Below are 20,254 nucleotides of genomic sequence, written 5' to 3'. Positions count from 1 at the left end.
TCCTAAAATTACATTAGTGTGGGACAGGAATTATAAATCTCTTCCCCCTGAAGAGTGTAGAGGGAGCAGAAAATAGTATTTGCAAGCATGTCTGTGAAGATATCCCATCACAGGGTCAAAGTCAAATCATCTACAGAATATGTATTACTGGGCTATCTCAACATCAAAAAAAATATAATTTAAACGGAACCACATTAAAAATTAACCCATGCTGAAGATTAGACACAGTAGCTAAATAAGAACATATAATCTGGGGATTACAGCTGCACAGTTACTTTGTTGATGTTAGCCTCCCTTGTATCAAACTTCATTTTCTGAAGCAAAATTTCTTTGATCCTAGCTTTAGAGATGAACACACAATTAGAAGGGTTCTCGTACAAATATGGTAAGCCAAGAGCCATGAGACTATGCTTAGCAACCACAACACCAATCCAAATTCACTCTCACAAAGTTATGTCCCTATCTCAATTGTGCAATCAAAGGTACCAACTGACTGACCCCACAAAAGCTAACAAACAAACTACAACACAATACATTCTCACTTATCCCTGGATCTTGGCCATGAGCAGCCTGATAACTTCAACTTCTCAACCTTAAGCGCATTTACTTCTACACTATAAATAAAACATCACACCATACAATCTCAAAAAATTGCATAAGCTTCACATACAGAATTGCAACGTGAGACCCAATTAATACTCACTCCTCCACATTCCAACTCTTTTCTGAACCCCTGGAACACTTCTGACGCTATGAATTGAGACATTGGCTTTAAGGGCTAGAGCTGGGTTTGGGCAAGTCTAGATTTCCGACAGGGGTATTCTTGCTCCCATTGCTTCAGTAACCAACCATCTGGCGCACTACAACCTGACAGCATGTTTGTACCATAGTCATTTAGTAAAGTCCTTAAAGATTTTTCCCCATTGGCCGTATGGAACTTTGTTGGTTGACTTGAAGCGCTGTAATGGAGAAGACATCAGCAATACATTTCTGACTTGTGAAGCCAATGTGACTCCAAAATAAGTATCGGGAGTCACTAAATATGGTTACATGGATTTATTTTAGAATACTAATCAATCCAGTATATAAGCAGAACAAAAATAAGTTCAATCGACAGAGCCACACAGCTGATAAGCTGAAATATCGCCTTAGGTTAAGCATAATAGGATGAGTTACAGAATAGTAATAGCCACGACGATACAGAAGCAAGGTATAGTAAATATGTATTCCATAAAAAAAGTCCCTTCTCTCTTGTAAACATAGGGCGACTACAGGATCATCTATCAGGGATTCTATTTAGGAAGTTTAGAAGACGTCCGCATAGTATAGATCTCTGTAGAAGCCAATGAAAAGAAATAAGTGTTTAGCATAAAGTTTCACCTTTGCAAGGAAAGTAGAAAGTACTGTTGCTCTCTAAGTCCAGAACAAATATGAGCAACGAACTGTGGGAACACCAATTAGGACAACAGGAGTTTCAGATACGTCCTTCTCTTTTCTCAAACAACAAGGAACCAACCAAATTGACAGTTGAGTGTAGCATCCGCACCCTCCTTTGTTTCCCATCAAATTGAAACTAGGACTGTAGACCGCAACCTTGAGCATGCCATCCTGGTACATGATGAACAGAAGTTATCTTTCGACCATTATTTCCCCACGTTCACTGGCAAGTTCCCCTTCAGGCCTCGCTATTCATAGTCTAATACAAACAATAAGCCTTTCTCTAGCTAACCGCTTCGATGCGTCGGACAGCCCCCGACATCCGACGTTACAGTGGACGTGTGAGGAGGACGACCGGGGCCGTCCAAACCGCGCTCGCGTAATTTTTTTCACATTCCGCCGCAGCGAAGAGGTTAATGAGAAACATGATAACGCGCCTTCAAAAAGAGAGAACACACTGGCAAGGCTAAGCACATTTCTACTGAAGCCAGTAGTCAGGCTAAGTTACTTCAGCAGATAGCATGAACTTCGAATACATGATTTTACATGTACACATGAAACTTTGAAAATAAATGCAAAATGTGAATAAATGGAAGCATGATTACTTGTTTATATTGAACAGTAGTGCACTCCTACATAAATCTCTAGTCCCTACGGTGATTACATTTTATTAGTACATTTAAATGCTTCACACCCGTTAATGAAATCAAAACACACAGTGAGGCTAATGTACTATATGAGTATATTATTGCAAAATTGTAACAAATATAGAGTGGAGCCTAAATTGTGCTGATCCACTTGTGAGCAACTGACTCAACTGTAGATTCCATGCTGCAAAGTTGGTTGGCAGCACCTAGAAGATGCTTGCTATTTAGTCAGTAACAGTCCACCACTGTTAGGTTTTTGTAAACAAAGAAATATGACTTGAATAGTATGGTTGAGTTGTTAAGCTGTTTGCCCAGTTGCAAAATGATAGAAAACATTTATTATGTAAGTGAGAAATGTAAGTCTTGCTAGATACCTGCTCAGGTGCGACTTGAAAGTTGCCCTCCCAAGCTTCCTAGTCTCTTCAAAACAGCTTAGTAGAGCAGTCAACACCTAGCTCAAATAAGGCAGTGTGAAGTTTGAGACTAAGGTCCATGCAGAGTTGTTTTTAAGTCTGTACACCTTTTTAACACTTACATAGATGTGTAAGATAATAATTGGTGCCAAACAAATGAAATCATTCAATTTAATTGAAATAAAAGTTGTCACTAAGGAGAAGAAGCAACACCACTTGGTACACAGGTCCTACTAAAAATATATTTTTCAAAATTGCTTTGCTTGTTGTCATGAACTAGAATTTTGATTGTAATCCTCCTGCCAACAGTGATACCTTCTAACATACTATTTGTAATCACCAGCTGATCACAATCCTTTGAAAACTGCAAAAGGCAAATTATTAAAAGTATATATATTACATTCCAACGTATTAAGAATGCATTGCTCACTTTCACAATCACTGTTCTGTTCAAAATTCCAGTTGAGAATAGTGATCATCCTGCCAATGATTGTACACTCTAATATATTATTCATAAACCTAAGTTGTTTTCAGTCCTTTAGAAAACTACAAGAAAACTGACCGTGTGCAGCATCCTATTTGAGAAGCTCAATTCGCTTCCGTGCATTCTGGGCAGCATTTGACGGGGTGAGACTCTGGTTTATGTTCAGTCCTTGGCACTTGTGCAGCATTCTAATGTCATGGGTTTCAAGTACACTATTTTACTAAGAAATTCCAACCCATCAGGGTAGAGCAATTTTTCTCTCTTCAAGCTGGAAGCTGGTTAGAGCTGACTTGCCTCTCTCCCATGACCTATTGAAAGGGCTAATGCCCATGTGATACCAAGCAAGTACATTCTCAAGGTGTCTGCTCAGGTGGGAAATGTGTATTCCATCCAGACGGACCCTGATGGCAAAGATAAGTAAGTGAGGGAGGGGCTTAACATTCTTGTTCCTCTATGCTCCGGCATTCTCCGTCTTTCATTAATCTTTCATTCAAAAAGATAAAGGTGCAGTGAAGGTGATTGCTCTCATCTCTTAGCATTCATTCTGATCTTTAAGTTCCTTATTGCAATCCAGATAATACTTTTGAACATAAGGACAATAGGTGGGCCCCTCAGTTTAGACGGACACCTGTGACACCCCTGTTTGCGGTGGCCTATAATGTATGCTTCCCATAATAGACACTGTGTACAATTTTGAGTGTGCATAGAATAGTAATGCAGCCTAATGTCTGGATAGATCATGACACATGGTTGCAATTTGACTATTTGGAGAGTATGAACACTCTCGTGTTAGTTTTTACAATTTCTCAATTATTAGAGTACATGATTCATTTCGATCTTTTTGGGGGCACCTTATCTTTCACAAAGGTGAATATTGAACCTTTGTGTATTTCAGATCCTGCATCACACGCAGGCATCTAATGATATTAGATCTTAAAAACACTTTAAGGTAAGATCTTGTGACTTATTTGACTCTTGTGACACATCAGTATATGAATTAGAAATGATTCTGTGCATTTACCATTCTTTCAGGACAACATTTTTATTGTTCCTGACTTTTGGGATGTTTACAGGATACAGGCCTTGCTCACATGCCTTATTAGAAGAAATACTATACATACATGGCCAGGTGAGCTACTAAGTAGATGGTTTCCGAGGGATACTACTCAAGCATGAAACACCTGAGGAGAAGTGTGGCTTATAATGGTGATCCTACTGTTTATAATACACATCTTGTGCATTCTCTACATTTACACTCTTTGAGGATCTTGATAAGACCCTATAACCCAAAGATAATGTTACCTTGTATTTTCTTGCTATACTTATTTGGCCAACTCTTGGCCAGGCACATGAAGTACTTAACACAATCACTAATTGTGCCTTTTTGGGTCTCTGACCCAAGTGGCGGTATTACAAAAAGCCAGAGTTTCCTCTCTATAATAGTTTTATATATATAGCCCTGATGAAGTCTGCGGTTACATTTACAGCACATAGATGAAACACATGTTAGCAAGTGAAAGTTCAAGTACAAGGGTGGAATTGAACTGTAAAATAAAAGAACTGTTGATACCACGATCTTGGCGCCTTATATTTTGTGTGCTCGGAGAATATTGCCATTTGTTTTGGATTTCCTCTTGTAGAAGATTAGGTGGCTCTTCCTCCTCCAGAGCACCAAATGAGATAAGGACGTTTGTTGTACAGACTGAATGGTGCATTTACTTCTCATACTGACTGGAGTTGTGTGAACCCACATTTCCAGCCACCATTTATATATTGTAACATAACGACAAAAGGTTTACTGTTACCAGATTTCACTGGGCTTCACATACACAGTGCAAGAGGGACAGTAAGCATCATCACTAGATGCAGGAATTTCTCCTTCTGTACTCCAGAACTACAGGACTGCTGCTACCAGGCAATAACTGAAATCAAGATGTTTGCAGAGTAGGTATATTGTAAACTGTGGCAAGTATGGCTGGCTCAGAGACCCTGTTTAGGATTTCTTCCCTCTTACGACACACTAAAGGTGTCGCAAGGGAGCACTAAATCGGTATTTCTGGTTCTTCGGTTTAGGCACTCTTCCAACTAATGACTCAAAATGAAAACATTCAAGAGGAACATCAGTGACAATGTAAAAATTCAGCGGGTGCAGCTGCTTGTGCGGTCTGCAGGGAACTTGCAAGGCGGAAGGTAGAAGGAAGAGGGAAGTAGTAAAGATTAAGTGTATGAAATTTTAGGAATTGGTGCCACTAGAACCCATGACCAAGCTAGACCTCCTGCATGGACTGAAAGGTGGTGGGACAATTTTCTCTGCCTTGCACAAGACTCAGTGGAGGCCAGAGATCGTAGAGACCAGATCCACTATATAAAATGGAGAACCATCTAAAAGTGTTTTTCCATTCGAGTCTCTGAATGCACTAGAGATAAATCAAGGCTGATAAGTTATTACTGATCCGGGCACACTGTCTACCCTTTGGATGAAATGTATACTCTGTTGATGCCTCAAAATGCACATTTGTATAGTTAATCAATCAATCAAGATTTATAAAGTGTCGGAAATCACCTGTGAGGGTCTCATGGTGATGGAGATGCTAGCTGCTTTGCGGTACTCTGTTCATTCGAACAGCCAAGTTTTGAGTCCTATCCCAGGTGCAGGGGAAAGTCGTTTCAAGCTTTGGCTTCCAGGTGAGAGAGAGCACATCCCCTGCAGTTGGCTCAGCGGGTCTGGGGGGGTGCCTGATCGGAAGAGGGAGGCGGATCGCAGATGTCTGGTCGGCTGGTGGAAGGTCATTCGTTCTTGGATGTATGCTGGTCTTTCATTGTGCAGGTTACTACATAATGCTTTGGCATTTGTGAACATGGACAGCAGGGTTTGTTTTTAATTGGATAAATACGTTTGTTGTAGCCACGCTATTTTCATGTTTAAAATATTTATACTGCAATAAGTACATTTTAGAAATGAAAGTATCAGGAAATTAAAACACCTTAAACCAAACTATCACCTACTTCCAACCCCAATCAATAAATTCTTAAAATATGTTGTATTCTTTTTTTCTATAAATTCCAGGATTCGGGCACCCAGTTCCCATATCTGATGGTGGAAAAGCATTTTGCCTTTTGTACTTGGTTTTTGGAATTCCATTCTCTTTGTTTGTGCTCTCCATCACATCTCAGAATCTGCTGATCCTGATGCACGACAAGCCAATACGCTACATACGACTTCACTTTGGATTCTCCAACATTATGGTTACTCTTCTCCATGGAGTTGCTTTCATCAGTCTTGTGGCATGCCTGTTTTTGTTCATCCCTGCGTGTGTCTTCAGTCTGATTGAAGGAAACTGGAGCTATCTGGATGCTTTATATTTTTGTTTCATTTCACTCACTACCATTGGATTAGGAGACTACGTCCCTGGAGAACAAGCAAGCCAAAGACTGTCTGCACTATATAAAGTATGTGCGGCTGGTAGGTAACATTATTTTTAAATGCACCATATTACAAAATGTCTGCTGGTAAACATGTTTTTTCTTTGTCGTGCATTGTTTAAGGAAACCAATCACTTTCAAGTATAGAGGGGCTATATAGAGCCATAAAATAATAAACAGAATAAAACAAATAACAAATTGATAAATAAGCAGTAATAAGTACATACAATTCATTTGTGGTTAAAATACAATTTGAAATATGGAATATCCATAAAGCACATAATATTGAAATATATACACACATTAGTTAAATTGGAATTTGAGTCATTTTAAAGATAGTTGGATTTCATTCTCCAGTCATCGACTAAAAAGTGAGATAGAGCAAAAATTGGAGGTCTTGTGCTAATTGATTTAAGAATTCGAAAATAAATAGTTTATAATGCCCTTATTTTGAAACTACAGAATTGGCCACTTGGGTCTAGCTCTGTGATAAATGGGACAAAAAAGTAAAACGTGTGCCGGTTTCCTTCATATTGGGGTTGAACAAACAGTTTGCAGTGTTTCCTGGGACCATTTTGAAGTGGACACAGCCTGAGGTAATTTACCCAATCTAAACTCTTAGCTATTTGCAGTTAAATTTATTCTTAAAATCCTTCAAACAAAGGTCTAATTTTGAAGACACAAATGTTTTAATAGTACCATAAATTGAGGCTATTAAATGAGTAACTGAAGAAAAATCTGCATGAATGCTTTACTAAGTTTTTTGAGGTAAAGTTTTGAGTAAATCTGCCCATTCTGAAACTTCCAGTGTTTTATTTTAGGCTTTAGGATGACATTCTACTGTCTGCGAGCTTACACCAGGTGAGTGGTAGACGTGTAGGTGAACGCCTGTTAATTTGCAAACTCCTTTGGAGTATCAGGATGGTTCGTCCACCCCAACTGAAGTATTCTGTTTTGTGTGATGTAGATGTGGTTCTCCGATTTTTAAGGACTTGCTCTGCAAATGAAGACCACATGAGGAAACAACTATTGTTAGACCTGGGATCCCTGGTTGGCTGAGGTAGGTACCTTAGGCCAAATAGGGACCCGCGGTTCCACGTCAGAGAAAGTAAGGTCACCTCTTGAGATAGCCCTGCTCAACCCCTTGGTAGCTTGGCACGAGCAGCCAAGCTTATCTTCAAGGCAAATGTGTAAAGTATTTGCAACCACGCTCACAGCAACCAAATGATGACACCACAAATAGACTCCACACGAGTTTTATAAAAATGACTATAACTTTTATATACATTTACATTTACATTCACATATGACCACACAATATAAATTCAACAAATGAGTATATGTACTATTTCTCCTGGCCGGTTGTTAGACCAGCCAGCCCTTGTAAGTTCTGGTGATATTAATGAGCTCTTCTAAACATTCCCCTGTAAGCCTGTATACCGTGTTATACAGTTCGTAATGCTAGAATCGGGCACGTTTGCAATGTAACAATAATGCAATGCGCAACGCAGCAATCTGACACTTTGCGATGTAAAAGTAATGCAATGGGTAACGCAGCAATGGGACACTTTGCAATGTAAAAATAATGCAATGCGTAACACAGCGATCAGACATGGTGCAATGTAAAAATAATGCGATGCGTAATATAACACACCAAGTACGTCGTTATGCAGAGATAAGGCAATGTGTAATACACTAATCTGGTAGTCCGTTATTCAAGAATAATGAAAGGCGTAATACGCTAATCGGGTAGTTTGTTATGCAGAAACAATGCAATGCGTCACACGACAATCAGGTAGTTCTTTATACAGAAATAATGCCATTCATCATACACTAATCAGGTAGTTTGTTATGCAGGAATAATGCAATGCGTAAGAAATGATGCAATGTGTAATACGACCGTCAGGTACTCCATTATGCAGAAATGGAATAATGCGTAATATACTCCAGCACCGATCACTGTGCCTTAGGCGGTCTCTCCGCCACTCCTTCTGACTCAGCCAGCCTCTGTCAACAGTTGCCCCAACACGGGTAGGATGTAATCAAAAAGTGCAGCTCCGCACTCCGGTCCCGATGCTGACCCTCCCTTGGCAATACGGGCCGCAAAGCAGAGGCTTGCGCTGCCGGAACGAGAGAGAGGCCGCAAGCGTTTCCCTCCGAGCCCGCACGTTACCTGGTGGGGGAGTGGGTGCAAGCTCATTTTCCTCTCCTCGTCCAGTGGTTGGGCCTCAGATGCAATCTTTGGGAATTGGCAACGGCGGGCTCGGGCCGGCGGCCCAGCTCCTCTGGATCTGCCGGTCCGGGCCGCTACTGCTACGAAGATCTCAGGCTGCCACAGGGCACATGTACACAGCGTCGCTGAGACTCCCTTGAGCTTCGGGTGCACGATCACCGGGCACTCCACACAAAGGTCTCAGGCTGCACGAAGATCACGCGTGCAGCGTCGCGGAGACTCACTTTAACTCCGGGAGCACGTTAACAAGGCAATCTTCACGAAGTCTCATGGTGCACAGAGCACACGCACACAGCGCCAATGAGAATCACTTGGATTCCAGTACACACGGTAACTGGACAATCCCCACAAAGGTTTCAGGCTGCACAAAGCACACGCACACAGCGTCGCTGATCCTTGCTTGGACTCCAGGTGCCCACTATTACAGGGCACGACTTACAAGGGTCACACGACTGACAAGGGTCTCAGGCTGCAACAAGCACGCACACACAGTGCCGTGCTATTCTCCTGGAAACGTTTGTGTTCCTGAGTTTCAGCAACAGGGGGCCAGCTCACCTCGGGCCGTTGGGGATAAGTTACTTCAGTACGCAGCACAGCAAAGTCCTTTCAAGCAGGGGGACACAGCACACAGTAAAGTCCCTTTAGCCTTTCCTTGGTTAAAACAGCAAACTGCGGGCCAGCCCCAGAACATCCAGCAAGGGTCAGTCCTTTCCTTCAGTCTCTTCAGCTGTTTCTTCCTTGGCAAAGGTTCCTCATGACCCCGAAGTACCTTCAGTCGTGTTCAATCTTGATCAAGCCATTCTCCCAAGTTCAGGGGCTTCAGCTCTCATAGTTATACCCCTCAATGGATTTGAAGTCTTTGTGTTTCAAGGGGCACTGACCCCTGTTCAAACCAGTTCTAGGTGCCTCCCTGCCAGTGTCACCTTTTTCCTTTGATTATTGGGGGTCTGGATTCTCAATCACTCAGCCGGAGACGGGACACTTGTTTTATAGCAGCACCCCAGGCCTCTTCACCTCTAGGGGCTACTCCTCCCCCTACACTCTAGATGCAGGTCAGCCTGTTGCTGTCTCACCTCCTACCCTGAGTCAAGACAGTCTACAGATCCTATTGCTTCAAAAATCCAGACAGTCCACAGCCAGGCAGAGAGACATAGAAATGTTAGAGCACAAAAACCCAGCCACTTCTAAAAGAGTGTCTTATAAACACACAATGCAAAAACCATCTCCATAAAAAGATGTGTTATTATATTGTGAGTTCAGGCATACTAAACTTCACCTCTCCATCTTAAGCCTTCGGGAAGATAGGCTGGTAAACATATTACACAGCTTCCCATTCTATTCTATGGGCAAGATGGCCTTTCAACCGTGAAAAACTAAATAGAGATTATTTCACTGTCCGGACATAGTACACACCTTAGTACATGTCCTTCTTTCACATGCACTGCACCCTGCCCAGGGAGTGCCCTGGACCTAACATAGGGGTGTCTGATGTGCATAAAAGGGAAGGGTAAGGTCTGGCTAGTGGGTGCACTTGTCAGAACAACATTGCAGTTTAATACACTGCGCACAGGCACTGCAATGGCAGGCGTGAGTTGCCTTTTTAAGGCTACTTGTGTGGGTGGCATAATTAGTGCTGCAAGCCCACTAGTAGCATTTGCATTACCAGCCTTGGCACACATAGTGCACTTTACTAGGGACTTTACTAGTAAGGCAAACATAGAATCTTGGACAACCAATTACCATTATACTTTATAAAGGGAGCACTTGCACTTTGACACTGTTTAGCAGTGGCAAAGTGTCCAAAGAATCTAAGTTGGCAACACCATGTCAGAAAAAAGGTCTAGGGGGAAAGCAAAAAGTTTAGGGAACTTTAGCCAAAAAGGGCCAAGTCCTACAACTATCAGTTAAATTGACCCTGCTTCAATGCCTCATTTTTTGGAGATCACTGGTGAAATATTTACTCCATCTGGAGTTTGTTTTCGGATATCCAAATGGACTAAAAGGGACCCTCGTTGTGTGACTTATCCAGCTTTTCATGATGATCACAAATGATGTGATAAAGTGCCTTAGGGCTTATGAGGATTGTACCTGTGAATTTCGCAGAGGCCAAGTGGTCAACTACTTATTTCTCTCCAGATACCTTTTTCATTCTTCAGTAGCCTTAGCAACGCTGGTTGGTTGGCAAATGGTGGTTGGCTGAAGCGGGAATCGATGTGGCCAGTTTTGGAACACATTCAGTCCCAGGTGCTGTGGCGCCAAAGGCTTTTTCCACAGGGTCTCGGTTAGAGGACATGATGGCGGCGGTGGATTAGTCATCTAATTCCACTTGTAAGGTGTTTTATCACAAACCAATTGCGTATGTTGCTTTGTTGGTGGTGGCACAACTTTAAACCAGCATACTCTGAAGCCTTCAGTCCTGACGTAGAATAAAAAAATTCTAGCTATCGCGTCAAGAAATGTAACTTCTATTAAGGACACAGAGGCAAGCATTATCCCACCCAAGAATAGGTTAATAATCTGTATTGTAGAGATTTTTGTTGATATTGTTTACCATGCTGATTATCTATCTAATATTATGTTGTATTTTAAACCACCCTTTGGTTCCAGCTTTCTCTCTGGCGAGATATGGTTTTGCGACTGTTTTTCTTGTCAACCGGTTCGGAGAGCAAAGCAGTATAGCTGTTATTGAGGCAAGAACAGTTAAGGTGCAAGCTGGAAGGGTTGGTGTGAAAGCTACATCATTCGAGGTGCTGTGTTCCGGATCGTCCGTTGGCTGGAGGTTTCAGTTGGTTCCCTGTATACGTGATGGAGACAGGTCGCTCACACACAGTTGAAGTTGATTGTATTTGCAAAGGAAGAGGATGGACAATAGTCACATGGGACTTTATAAGTACTGATGGACTGTGATTGGTGGAACTTTGGAGTCAAGGTCAATAAAACTCATAGGATATTGTAGTTGAAAGTTTGTTTACCATTGATTGGCTGCTGTATTTTTATCAGTGAAGAAGAAGCATTATCCTTATCTCCATGTCTTAATTGAAAGAACTTGACGCGATAGCTAGATTCTTTTTTTTATTCTCCTCCTGTGTTAAGAAACCTTTGTACTCTACCATTTCTTACACAATTGCTACAACTGTGTTGATCTTCTTTGTATGGTCATACAAAGCCTAACATTTAGCTATTATGCTCTCAATGCTTAATTTGATTCAGTGGTTGCTAGTGGGGGGCTCTAGCACTTATTTTTGGGGACCAACACTTAATTTTAATAATTTATTTAAGTGCGCGCAAGAGAGCTAAATTACTCAGATTAGAAAGACGTCAAAACCATCACAAAGGGAATAGGCAGGAACATGCCGGAGAGTAGTGGATTGAAGAGGTATGATGTGGTTTTAAAACTACCAGTCTTGGTATTCCATGCTCCAACGTTTATTTGCACTGGCCACAGGCTTCTAAGCAGAGTTTTGGGCACTGGCACTCTATTTCACAAATTGAGCACTGTGTGCACAGATATCTCTTACTTTAAAAATACCAATATTGACGCAGGGGTTAAGCAGACAGGTTCTTGTTGAAGGGGATCATTCAAGCCATTCTGCCTCCCTTTGTATTCCTGGACTTGTTAGCTACCAGAACCTTAGGCTTTTTCTAGCACTAGGGGCTCCATCAATAGGCCAGCAGGCACCTACAGAAGGGACAGTGCACCTCTGTGTCTTCAAGTAAATCGATAAGCAAGTTGTTGTAGACCGGTTTAATTAGGGAATTTACTGGTGCAAGTGAAAACAGCTCTTCTCCTCTTTGGTCGGATGTCCTAGGCTCCTCTCTCTCGGAAACCTCTGCAATGCCTGTAAGCACATCTTGACATATATCGGACTCGGATATTATTGTGACATTTTTGAGCCTTTAAAGCTGGACCACCTTTCTAATCAGTATAACATTTTTGTGGATTTGGTTTGCTGCTGCCAGATCAATAATGAGTCACAGATTACCATCCCTTGAGGATGTCAGGTCCTCTACTTTGCTACAAGCTGCATCAGTGGTTTCTTTGTGAAAATGGGAGAAAAAACACCCACTGTGATTTGACACGTTAAGTTATGCTGCTCCCCTCACAGAAAAATAACATGCACCACTCAGTGTAATTAGCACTTAAATGAGCCAGTTTGAGTGTAATGTCAGTCCAGAGGGTTCCAAGGGAAATCCGTTGACATTGAGATTGGCCAACTCAGTGAATGTTCCAGGGAGAGGACTGTGTGCATTGAGTGACTGGGCTAAAATAACAATTTTAACCTGGATAAAATATATTTTTTCATTTTTCGCACAGTGGGTGAGAATGTATATGGAGTACCAAGTGAATGTTGAATGGGTTACTCTGTGCGTTGTCCAGAGTTAACTAGCAAATAGTAGAACAGATCTGTGATAAACATGGGCTTCTGTGAAGACTGGTGGGTAAATTTGAATCCACTGCACTACACGCTACGAACAGATGCTCACAGGATTAGTAACCATTTCTGTTCGTAACACGTGTGGCTGTAGATACACGTTCCACATAGATCAAAATCAGTACCCTCATAAAGCAGTGGCTAGCATGTGTTCGATGCAGATGTCTGAAATAAAACCATAGGCTGCTGGCGAGCCAGTATGTCCACAGAGTAGTGTTTGGTAAATGTGTGTGGGCTGGACCAGATGGGCCCTTTGCAGATGTCAGCTTGCTGGATGATGCCTAAGAAAGAGAGAGTTGCAAATTATTATGTGTGAAGTGTCCTTTGGGAGGGACAGTTCTGACTTTGCGCTTTTTGGTAACCGGCTTGTCTGTGCCGATTGTGTGGAGGGACAGGTCGGGCGCCATCTTGGTAGTCCCGGACCCCTACTGGACCGGAGTTAGCGCTCCAGCTCGGGGAGGGGCTTGTGTATCAAATAGGACCTGTTCAGTCAGTTCTGGGCGTTTGAGCGAGGTGGTGGCAGCGCCTTGTGACAGCGCTTGGGGAAAACAAACAAGGCGTGCAGACTGCGAGTTGAATCTCTTCTGCCCTCCTTCTCTGTACTGAACGAATGCAGCAGGCGCTTTTAAACGTCGTTTTTTAATATTTTTAAAGAACGATCTTGACCCAATTGATTTAATAATTGTGGAGTGCTGATATCAACTGTTTGCTTTTTTAAACTTACCTAACTGCTGTTGCTTGATCCCCCTGCTCCCCGGTCCACCGCGGCTTGTCTGTGCCGATTGTGTGGAGGGACAGGTCGGGCGCCATCTTGGTAGTCCCGGACCCCTACTGGACCGGAGTTAGCGCTCCAGCTCGGGGAGGGGCTTGTGTATCAAATAAAGATGCCTCCTAGGACGCGCAGCGGTCGCGCGCAGCGGGCGCGCCGTCTGCGCGCCGAAGGAGCGCCAAAGGAGGGCCCGTCTGTGCCCGTCCGTGCCTCGGACGGGCCCAGGGCCTGCCAGTCTGCTTGTCAATCCCCGGGGAGGGCACTACTAGGGACACGCAAGTACTCGCGCTATGATCTCCTGAAACTCGCACCCCCCGCTAAGGGTTTGCCGTGCATACGTGCGGGTCCTGAATGTGCTCTGGATACCTGCCTTACCTGTGGTTTCTCTCCTCAACCATTCCCCCCCCCTACGCTTAAATCGTAACGATACGATCACTAACATTAGGGCGGGTCTGATAAATGCCAGGTCGGCGGTGAAGCACACAGCTGAGATCTTTGAGCTTTTGGTGGACGGTCAGTTGGAGTTGCTGTTCCTCACGGAGACGTGGATGACCAGCTCCTCCGCTCCCTCTGTGGAATTGGCTGTCCCCAGGGGGTTCAAGATCGCCAGAGTTGACCGTCCCTCAGGCAGAGGAGGCGGACTTGCAGTTATTTTTAAGGAGGGGTGGAGTCTTACCTCTGAGCCCCCGGTTGAGGGTGCAGGAGGTGAGGTCTTTCACTTCTCTATTGTGACTTCCCCCCATTTTACCTTGGGTGGTTCTTTAATTTACAGGCCCCCAGGCCAGGCCACTCATTTTTTAGACTCCTTGGAAGAATACATTGTGCCGCGGGTCCTGGGTTTTCCTAAGTTTCTTTTGGTTGGCGACCTCAATATTCATATGGATACTCCTGACTCTCCTGATGCACGCAGGCTAGGTGAAATCCTTGAGCTCGCTCAGCTAAAGCAATGGGTGACCGTCCCGACGCATTCGGGCGGCCATCTGCTTGATCTGGTGTGTTCCAATTTCCCTATTCAATCGGTGGCCATTGAAAAAACAACCTGGTCCGACCATTCATTGGTTAGATTTATGTGGGAGATGGAAGAGCCTAGCCCTCCACCTCTTACCTGTTATTCCCCAAAAATTAATCTACCTCTGTTTAGACAGGCATTGCAAAAAACCCGTCCAAACTCGGGGATAATTTTGGATGATGCGGTTGGCGGGTTTAATGAGTGGATACGGCAGGCGGCTGCTGCCTCCACTAAGCAAACCACGCTAGCCAGAGCTAGACGCGCTCCCTCTCAACCCTGGTTTTCCCCTGACCTGAGGGAAATGAAACTGGGGTGCAAAAAACTCGAACGCGTGTGGAGACGTGCATATAGCCCGGAGGCCAAATCTGCCCTACGATTTGCCCAAAAAGACTACTATGCTGCAATCAAGGTGGCTAAGGGGAACTATTATGCGGGGCGAATTGCCAAGGCAGATAACAATGGCAGGGAGATCTTTGCCATTGTTAAAAGCTTTGTTGCACCTGTCGCTGAGGCTGCTTCTCTCGTACCCTCGGCGCATTGGTGTGAAGAGCTGTCAACTTTTTTTTCTACCAAAATAGCAAGGATCCAGCAGGACCTGCTAGCTGCTCTCCCCAGTGACAGCTCCGCAATCTCCCCACTACCCTCCTACTGCCCATACTCGGGACAGCAACTCATTAATTTCATGCAGATTGAGGAGGATGTTGTTCTGCCCCTCCTTCAGTCCCTAAAATCTGGCTCTCCATCTGACCCATGTCCGGCCCGGGTGCTGTCGGAGGTGGCAGATTTGGTCTGTGATGAGACCACGCAGATAGTGAACCTCTCCCTGGCTTCGGGCGTTGTTCCTTCTGTTTGGAAACGGGCCAAACTTCTGCCGCTCCTGAAGAAACCCGGACTGGATGTGGCGACTCCGGGGAATTATCGTCCGATTTCCTTGCTACCGGCACTTACTAAAATTTGTGAAAAGGTAGTATTCCAACAATTGGAGAGCTTTGTGGAAACCTCTAAGGCCCTCCATCCCGCTCAATCGGGCTTCAGGGCTGCTTACAGCACCGAGACGGCCTTGGTGGAAATGACCGAGGCTATTCGGGACTGTTTAGACGGGGGTGGCAGAGCGGTCCTAATTTTATTGGACCTCTCTGCTGCCTTCGACACTGTCCCTCATGACCTCCTCCTCGGCCGGCTGTCGGCTGTGGGCATCGGGGGTGTAGTCCTGGATTGGCTGTCCTCTTTTCTATCTAATAGGACCCAGCAGGTCTGGCTGCCTCCCCATGCCTCGAAGCCTAAACCTCTGTGCACAGGTGTTCCGCAGGGGTCAACTCTTAGCCCCTTACTGTTCAATGTTTATATCACCCCCCTGGTTTATCTAGCGGAACAGTTTGGGGCTAAGATCATAGGGTATGCAGACGATACCCAACTGCTGTTTACCTGGCCCGATGCCGATCTGGATACATCCACGGTCCACCTGTGTTTGTCCTCTGTATTTCGCTGGTTAACGGAGGCCCAGCTGAAGTGCAATGAGGACAAGTCAGAGGTGCTCTTTTATGGCTCCTTTCCCCCCTCGTTCAAGAGCTCACTGTGGCCTTCTAACATTCCCGGCCCTAGTGAGATGGGGAGACCTGCCAAAAATCTTGGCATTTGGTTCACGGAGGACCTAAAATTTGAGCATCACATTAAGAAGCTTACAGGCACCTGCTTCGCCACTTTGAGAATGCTACGCAAATTCTTCCCCCTACTTCCTAGGGATGCGAGGGAGTCGGTTGCTCGGGCGCTCATCTTGGCTAGGTTGGACTATGCCAATGCACTGTTTAGTGGCATACCCGCCTATTTGGTGCAGCGTCTGCAAATTATTCAGAATGCGGCCGTCCGTCTATTATTTAACATACCTAGATGGAAGAGCGTGCGCGTGGAGATGCGCACGCTCCATTGGCTCCCGGTCAGACAGCGCATTATGTTTAAATCTCTGGTGCTGGCTTTCCGGGCAACCCATGATCAAGGCCCCATCTATTTGAGAAAGAGATTTGTCAGATATGTCCCTGCACGTACCCTGAGATCTTCTACTCTGTCTAAATTGTCTCTTCCACGTTTTAAACGGTTCAGACTTGGTGGTCAGTCGATTTCTGTGATTGTGGCCCGGGCCTGGAACGCTCTCCCTTTCCATCTGCGTTCCTTGCCAACAGTGGCTGCATTCAAAAAACATCTAAAAACTCACCTCTTCAAGAGTACAATCTGATGTGTTTTCTTTCATTCTCTGAGTCTTGATGTCTGTTTCTTTTTCCCTTGTCTCGCGCCAGGATACTCCCCAGTAATGGAGCGCGTTATAAAATGGTTTAAAGTAAAGTAAAGTAAAGTAAAGTAAAGGATGCACTTGACTATCCACATGGCTAAAGCAAACACAAAAACAAACCAAGCCAGCTGTAGAGATTGGAGGGGGAGCTATGTGAAATACAATATGACTTAAAACTCGCTAAGAAATTACCTCTTATTATCTAGACATCTTTGCTATATGAAATTAGTTGAGGAGGAAGGAAGCCCCACTCAAATAATAAACACAGTTCTTCCTTCTTAAATAAACCTGTGCTTAAGCTTCGGATAGCTTGGCACAAAGCACTTAAAGTTAACTAGAAGCAATGCGTAAAGTATTTATGCAGCACTCAATGAGTATTAAAGTGAAACCAAAACATAAGAAAAGTCCCAAACCTATTAAAAAAATAGATTAAAATGTAATAAATAAAATTACACAAAACTCCTGTAAGTAGAACTAGAGTTATGCATTTTTAATGTTTTTTAGGTAAACCCAGCTAAGCCTAGGCGGAGTCCTTAGAGTTCCACTCCGCGGAACTCCGCAAAGTGATAAAAAATCTCCGACGTGCTACATGGAGTTCTGCAAGAGGCGGAGTGCACTTGGTCACGCCTGTTCGCATTGATTTTCATCCTCTGGTGTTTTTCCTGCACTGGAAAATCATTGCAAACAGCACCATGTGCAGCGCAAGAGGGCGCTGATGCTTTTCTGCTGCTCGAGTAGATTTTCTACTCGAGCGACAGCTTTCTCAATGCGCATGGAAGGTCTCTCAATGCGAGCAGTCGCGTCCATCGACGACCCACTGCATTTGAGAAATCCTACCACCTGCATTGAGAAATCTCACCAGGAGGTGGATTTTTCACTGTCAACCAACTTAACGTTGGGGAGCATGAGTGAGAAAAAATCTCGTGTGGAGATGGATTTTCCTCACTCTCGCTCGCCAACTTGACGTTGGGGAGCCTGAGCAAGGAAAGAAACCCTGCTCCCCGTTTTTCAGAAATACTGTGATACTTATAAAAAATAAATATTTTAAAAAATTAAGAATTGCAATGTAATACATTATATTTCACATATATAGTCTACTACAGTGTCTTTTTTACCTATTTTATTATTTACTAAAAAGTCTTCGCAGTAGCGCAGTAATACCTTCAAATTACTGCCCTACTTAAAAAAAACATGGTACTTGTTAGGTATTAGCGCAGCACTCCATAAACTTAAAACAAATATATTTATATAAAATAATAAAATTCTCTACATATTACCAATTAAGCAAAGTGATAATAGGTAGGGAAAAACAATCAAATCTACTACTTACTATATCTAAGGCCATTACCCAGAACACAAGCAAAGGATAGTAAAAATAACATGGTTGCCTTTTAATAATGTAAAGCAGCCATTAGCCAATTATATACTGCCTTGTCATTTCCATGTACAACGGTATACTGCAAAGTTACTGCAGCATACTGTGGACCAATAGATAACTAAGACTGAGATGTATTATTCAATTGCGTTACCCTTGCATCAAGCATGATCTCGCACGGACAAAACAATAAAGTTGTATTAACAAAGCAACACAGCTTTCTTTATGTCGAACCTCAACTTCCGTTCTCAAGCTTTGTCAGCCTCTCTTTTTCTCCATGACACATTAGAAGACTTTTCTCTGTTTCTCTTAGCCAATTTTTCATTCACCCAGAAGGGAGTAATGAAAGTGTTCGGATGTCTATTTTTAAGAAGAAGAAAGGGAGTACACCCAGTTGTTGCATGGGGTGTTATTCTATACATTTCAACATTTTTGTTAACTCCCTCCTTCCAATCAACATTGTTCTGTTTGGATAGCGAAATGGATTCTTTAAGTACCCTTACAAACCTTTCTACCATTCCATTGCTTTCCGGATGATACAAAGATCATCGCTTGTGCTTAATAGAACATTTTTCTAAAAATTCTTCCATCTCCTTAGAAACAAATTTTACTCCGTTATCTGTGAGAAGATATCCTGGGAGACCCTCTCTAGTGAAAACTTCCATTAAAAATGAAATAACATGTTTAGTGTCAATGCATTTTGTGATCTTAATTTCGGGCCACCTTGAAAACATGTCTATAAGAACAAACCTGCAAACTTCACCATCTTTGTATTTCACAGGACCCAAAATATCTAGAGCTAATTCTTCCCACGGGGCATTTGGTCTATCCCTTATGACCATTGGTTGAACTCTTGGTTTTAAAGACTTTTCACTTAATATGCAAGGAATACACTCTCGAACGAGTCTTTCAATATCTAAATCCATTCCAGCCCACCAATAATTAAGCCTAATGCTTTCCTTGGTTTGAGAAATTCCTTGATGACCTTGATGAGCCAGTTTAATTAATTCTTCAAGAAAACACCTGGGTGAAATTAACCTAGTTCCGCGAAACATCAACCCATCAGCCATAGACAACTCACTCCTCACATTCCAATATTTCTCTGAGACACCTTGACCTTTCTTAAACCACCCATTGTTAACAAGAGCGGACAATTCTTTGAGTTCTTCATCAATTTCACATTCTTCTCTCCATTTTTCTTCTTTAATGCCTCCACACTCAATGGCACATACCCACTCAAACTCTTCCTCATCTTTTTGATCAACACAAACATCGTCTTGTGTGACTAATGTGGACAGGACATCAGCAGTATAATTGCGTACACCAGGAAGGTATTCAACATTAAAATTATAACCTTGTAAATCCACAACCCATCTTGAAATCCTGCTGGAAATGGCATCTGTTCCCTTCTTGTTAAAAACTTAAACTAAAGGTTTGTGATCAGTACGAATTACAAATTTGGTTCCCCATAATAAATGTTTTAACTTCTTTGTGGCCCAATATACAGCTAAAGCTTCCTTTTCATACCCGGAGTAGCGGAATTCAGCTCCCCTAAGACTCCCTGACAGAAAAAGAATAACGTCAACTCTACCTTCAGACTCTTGTTGAAGTACAGCGCCCAGAACTTTCATACTTACGTCGGTAACTAGAACTGATTTGGCCGCTGGATCATAACTCCTTAATTTAGGTGTTTCTTTGCGGTACTCCTTAATATTAATGAATTCTGTTTCACACTCCTTGCTCCACA

At 43.2% G+C, this 20,254-nt stretch overlaps 1 protein-coding gene across 1 annotated transcript in view; it reads left to right on the top strand.

The window, feature by feature from the left end:
- LOC144782816 (potassium channel subfamily K member 1-like) overlaps nt 1–20,254 on the top strand; it is a 116,162-nt gene that overhangs the window by 80,800 nt on the left and 15,108 nt on the right. The window contains exon 2 of the mRNA XM_078662096.1: nt 6,049–6,444. Coding sequence (XP_078518222.1) covers nt 6,049–6,444 — 396 coding nt within the window. The remainder of the gene's footprint in view (nt 1–6,048; nt 6,445–20,254) is intronic.

Source organism: Lissotriton helveticus, chromosome 9 (assembly GCF_964261635.1).
Source record: "Lissotriton helveticus chromosome 9, aLisHel1.1, whole genome shotgun sequence".
Taxonomy (NCBI): Eukaryota; Metazoa; Chordata; class Amphibia; order Caudata; family Salamandridae; genus Lissotriton; species Lissotriton helveticus.
This window is presented reverse-complemented; position numbering and strand designations above follow the sequence as displayed.